The following is a 5,518-nucleotide window of genomic DNA, read 5'->3' on the forward strand; positions in this document are numbered from 1 at the left end:
GGGGCGTGGGGACTCCAGCGGAGCCCTGACCTGCTGGCAGTTCTGGGAACTTCTCTAGCCTAGACTGGGCCTCCGTGTCTCTGTCTCTGAGGTGAGAGGACCAGAATAGAAGGGAGCTGGGAGAGCCTTTTCTGCCGCCGACGCTCTGGGCTCCTGTGAGAAGACAGGAGCTGTGTCTGGGTGTCCTGGGTGTCCTGAGCCAGGCCTCTCTTGGGTGACCGAAGACGGCAGCTCCTCATCCCTCACCAGGAGCCCCGGGCGTGGGCGGAGTGCCCTCGAGAGACCTCTGTGTCCACGTCCTGACTTCAGTCTGTAGACTGTGCACCCCAGTATGCTGGGGTTTTGTCTTTCTGCGAGTTGTCTAGACAAAGCCCTAGCCGGGAAGTCAAAACCTGGGCTTCCTGTCTCACCACAAGAAATCTAAGTGCAAAGAATCCATGGAAAGAATATGTGTAGGACAGCGGAACGCCCACTGTGTGCCAAGCGCTCACTCACGTGGTGTTTGGGCGCGCTGTGCACACGAGTGTCCGGCCTAGGGAGGGCGGAGTGGGGAGGGGGTGGGGATAACACAGGTCTGTGCTGGCCTGGAGGGGTGCTGTCCTCAGGAGGACTTCAGTGTGGTTGGGGAGCCCAGAGAACATTCTGGGGCATCCTGGGGGAGGCCTCTTGTAGAAAGAGAGGGAGAGCTGGCCCTTGGGAATGTGAGATATGAAGCCAGGTGTTCAGTGGGAGGGGACTCTCCCACCAGCCACTTGGCTTCATAGGTGTGGCCATCTTGTCTGAGCAGAACTCGTCTCATCTTACCCCAGATTCCTGGGCAGGTGCCCCTAGACGACAAGTCCTTGTATTTTTTTGCTTCCCGGCGTTACTCTCCGCTCCCGCCGCCTCCTACACAGCCCGCGTGGAAGGTTCCTTGCTAGCATGCTCAGGCTTTTCCCTCTCTCTCCCCAGGGCTTTGTGGTGGCCGTTCTCTACTGTTTTCTGAATGGGGAGGTAAGACCTCGGCCCTCTGGCTTCTCAGCATTGGAGGTGGGGCTTGCTGGGGAGCGGACGGGAGTGTGGCCTGCTGGTCACACAGGTGCTTATTAGACCAGGGCTCTGCCAGATTCCCAAAGCCACAGGAGGGGGTCAGCAGCAGTGCCAGCAGGGTCTCCTGATGGCCTCCACCCTGTGCCAGAATCTCTCCCGCTTTGCCTACAATGCAACCAAGGCAGCAACTGCTGAGCACAGACCCCTTGGGGAGGGCTCTCACCATAAGACCCACCTTAGTAAGGAAGAATCGGAAGTGAGGAAGGGCGAGGCACAGGAAATGGTATCTGCAGTTCAGGAGGCCGTGAAGGCAGGGTGCTGAGCAGGTCGTCGCCCAAACTCGTCCCCGATAGAGGAGGCACCATGGGGACTTGGCACAGACCATGGGGGGAGGCCTGGAACCTTCTAGTGATGGTCCGTTTCCAGAGGTCTGGCCTCTTAGGGTGATGCATTTGAACAGAGCCCATAACAGAGAGGCTGCTATGGGGCTCGGGGCTGGATGGGTGGGATGTGGGCAGGAGTCCTTGCACCAGAGCTTGGGTCTTGGCCGAGAGACCTGGGCAGGTTCCTCCTCTTTTTGCGTCTGAGAAACAAGAAAATTGGGCTCAGTGATCACCACGACCACCTGCAGAAGGGTCCGATACGAACAGATAAGGGGAGGCAGACAGGGCTCTGCCGGGAGTGGTAGGGAGAGATGAGGGCGGGTGTATGCGGGGCTTGTCCAGGGCCTGAAGTAGGAGCTAGAACTGGAGGGGGAGGTGCCAGTACCATTCCCAGTTGTACGGTTCGTGCACTGCATGAAGATGGCAGACGGAGGGGGCATATGGAGTCTGCAGCCGGGCATGCCATGCACACACCGTGCTAAGCTAATGTGGGGTGTTCACCCAGAGAGGCACATGGTTCAGTGGTTCTCAGCCTTGACTGCATACTGCAATCCCCTGGGAAGCTCATCCCAGAGGTCTTGATGTGATTGTTCTGGGTATGGTCTGGACATCTAGATTATTAAAGGTCTGCACATGATATAACATGTAGCTCACTGTTGACTGTCACCAAGAATGGGGCTCCTCGCCTGATCTCTCTGTGCCTAGGGCTGGCTTTGTAGACTCCCTAAAAAACCCAGTGGGATGGTCTCTGAATGTAGAACCCGGAGGTCTAGGGGCCATGCCCACAGGACCCAGGAAGCCATTAGGGCTTTGTTCAGACAGTGACATGGGCGAGGGACTGAGATAGCTCCTCAGAGCATTCCTTTCCCTTGAGGGCTGCAAGCTGCAGTGTGGGAGTCGGCAGGGTGCTGCTGGGGGTGGCAGGGCCAGTCTGGAGGGGCCCAGGGCAGGCAGGCAGGTGGATGAGGCTGGAGAGGGATCCATCCGGAAGTGACGCCCACCTTGCTCCCTGCAGGTGCAGGCCGAGATCAAGCGTAAGTGGCGGAGCTGGAAGGTGAACCGCTACTTCGCCGTGGACTTCAAGCACCGGCACCCGTCCCTGGCCAGCAGCGGGGTGAATGGGGGCACCCAGCTCTCCATCCTGAGCAAGAGCAGCTCCCAGATTCGCATGTCTGGCCTCCCGGCCGACAACCTGGCCACCTGAGCCCCTCCCCGCCTCTCCTCCTCACACAGGCGGGGCTGCCCGGCGCTGGCCACACGTGTCGCGCTCTCCTCTCCCTTCTGGCCGGCCCTGGGCGGGAAGCAGGGCTCCCTGAGGGGAGAGAAGGATGCAGGGCCCCGATGGGTATTTCCCCTCCCTGTTATTGTACTGGTCCCGCCCACCGTGGACCCCCGGGCCCTGGTCCCAGACATGTAAATACTACTCAAATGTGGAAAAGTTGTCCCATCCTGACCCCTTTGCGTCCCCTCAAGCAGATCCCCAGCTCCGCTCCACCCCGTCTGCACCAGCCTCAGTGATCTGACCCTATGCGTGAGGCCTTGTGGGTGAAGCTGATGACCTTGCTTTGGGGGATTGGGTGGGGCCTGCCTGACAGCTTCCCACAGTGTCTGGCCCTCACTGTGGACTCCTTGTGTCTGCTCGCCACCCTGGGGCCCTTGTCAGGCTGGCCCAGTCCCCAAGGCTGGCCAGAGGTCCAGCTTGGATGGCCAGAGTGTCCTTCAGCGCAGGCCGGACGTGAAGCTCCCTCATGTTCACCCAGCATCGTGGTGTCCGGGTGCCCAGCCTCTGCATTTCAGGGCAATGGGACAGCTCCAGGGCTGTTCCAATCAGAGACTTCAGTTTGGGTGTAGGGCTAAACGTCAGAGAAAGCTCTGGTGCTTTTCATTTGGTCCAAGGAAAATTGCTGAGAGCCAGAAATGTGGACGTGACTGGAAAGGAGATGGAAGAGTCTGGGGGAACCCATGGAAGAAGACTTTCGCCATCTCCATTATTTTCCCCCCGACGCTAGGGGGTCAGGGCTTCATCTCAGAGCCTCCCTTCTCCCCCGCCACCCCAAGCATCAGCTGTAGAAGGTGAGGGATGGTGCCTCCGAGAAACCATGCCCCCTCCATGAGAGCCCCGTCCGCATTTCCCCTCAAGTCAAAGCCATGACTAGGATGAACCGGACGCCTTCCTGTGATGTTGGTGAATTCTGAAGCACTTTTCCCCTCCCAGTGCCCAAGTCCAAGGCCCAGGGTCCCTGCCACCCCCCTCCCACCTCCATAGACGATGAGCTCCAGCCACCAGCTCCTCGGGCTTGGACTCTGAGACCTCTGCGAAGACTTCTCTCCACGTGCTCTTGTCATCAAATCACTGAGGAGGACGCTTGGGTGGCCTGGATGTTGAGAGAGGAAGCCACGCCCACCATGGCTGTTAGCGGAAGCTGCTGAAGGAAGGAGTTGGGTACCCCACACCTGTCCCAGCTCCCCACAGCCTAAGCATTTAAAATGGGTCAGAACTAGGTTCAGGGAGGTGGAGGGCCATGGCCTGCGTGTGGGGCCGGCTTCACTCCATGTCAGCGTTGGGTGTCCCTGTCATGTGTTTGTGGACTTGTTTCCTGATTGTGCTCTGGAATGCTTGGCGAGTCTGGGTGTCGGGGGGATGCTGCTCTGCCTGGTTTTAGAAAGAGGAAGGGACCTGGCGGGCCTGAGGAACTGTTCGCTTTGAAGTGACTGAATAAGGGCTGAGCTGCTTGGTTGAGGGACGAGTCCCGTGTCTTTGGCTAGTTGAGTACTGTGGACCCTGGATCCTTGGCAAAGCTGGAGGGAGAAAGGGAGCTACCTGCCATTTCGTGGGTACATGTGGAGACTCAGGCTGGTCGTGGGGTGTACAGCGGCCCTTCCCTCCTGCACACACCTTGGGATCCCCCTCTCTCTGCTCTGGGGCACAAGTGTGTTACCCTCGTGGGTGTCCACTGGCCACCTCACACTTTGGGCCTTGATGAGGGGCTTCAGATAATTGGAAAGAGCCATAAGCTGGGATTCACAGACACAGGATTTGTCCCTGTCAAGCTAAGACCACTGAGACTGGACAGAGCACCCCTGGCTGGGCCTCAGTTTCCCTCTTTTTGAAATGAGGTGACTTCTAATGCTTCTCCAGGCTCTGGACTTCAGCAGTAACTCTCCAGTTCAAACCTAAGGCAGGTAAAAGGGCATATATCATTGTTCAGTGTGTCATCTGAGGTTTCGAAGTGCATGTCTGTGTGTGTGTGTGTGTGTGTGCATGCACGTGTGTGTATGTGTGTGGGGGGGATGCTGTGTGTGTGCGTGCGTGCATACGCATGTGCGTATGTGTGTGTGGATGCTGTGTGTGTGTGCGTACACGTGTGTATGTGTGTGTGCATGCATGTGCACGTGTGTGTGTGGGGATGCTGTGTGTGTATGCATGTGCATGTGTGTGTGTATGCACATGTGTGTGAGTGTAGGGGGATGCTGCGTGTGTGTGTTTGCATGTGTGCATGTGCATGCACGTGCGTGTGTGGGGATGCTGAGTGTGTATGCATGTGCATGTGCATGCACATGTGTGTGTGTGTGTGTAGGGGGATGCTGTGTGTGTGCGTACGCATGTGCGTCTGTGTGGGGATGCTGTGTGTGTGTTTGCATGTGTATGCACGTGCGTGTGTGCGTGTGCATGCACGTGCGTGTGTGTGTGGGGATGCTGTGTGTGTGTGTGCATACGCATGTGTGTCTGTGTGTGGGGATGCTGTGTGTGTGTGTTTGCACGTGTATGCATGTGCGTCTGTGTGGGGGCGGATGCTGTGTGTGTGTGCGTGCGTGAACGTGCGTGTGTGTGTGTGTGTGTGTGTGTAGGGAGGATGCTGTGTGTACTTATAAGTGGGATATCTGTCCCTTCCATTTGGACACCACGGTGGAAGCTTGTGGGCCGGAGGGAAGGGTCATGTCAGGGATGGTCAGACAGATGCCTTGGGCATGGCGCGCAGACCCAGCCCTGTTCCTGGCCCGGGGCAGGTGCCGCAACTGGGGGGTTCCCCCAAGTATGCACCCTCTTCCTTCGTCCTCGCCCCCACCAGCAAGTCTGCTTCACCGTGGAAGAAGAGGCTTTGACT

At 58.0% G+C, this 5,518-nt stretch overlaps 1 protein-coding gene across 1 annotated transcript in view; it reads left to right on the top strand.

The window, feature by feature from the left end:
- ADCYAP1R1 (ADCYAP receptor type I) overlaps positions 1–5,518 on the top strand; it is a 58,421-nt gene that overhangs the window by 52,241 nt on the left and 662 nt on the right. The window contains exons 16-17 of the mRNA XM_023532037.1: positions 952–993; positions 2,428–4,529. Coding sequence (XP_023387805.1) covers positions 952–993; positions 2,428–2,616 — 231 coding nt within the window. The 3' untranslated portion in view covers positions 2,617–4,529. The remainder of the gene's footprint in view (positions 1–951; positions 994–2,427; positions 4,530–5,518) is intronic.

Source organism: Pteropus vampyrus, unplaced genomic scaffold (assembly GCF_000151845.1).
Source record: "Pteropus vampyrus isolate Shadow unplaced genomic scaffold, Pvam_2.0 Scaffold75, whole genome shotgun sequence".
NCBI lineage: Eukaryota > Metazoa > Chordata > Mammalia > Chiroptera > Pteropodidae > Pteropus > Pteropus vampyrus.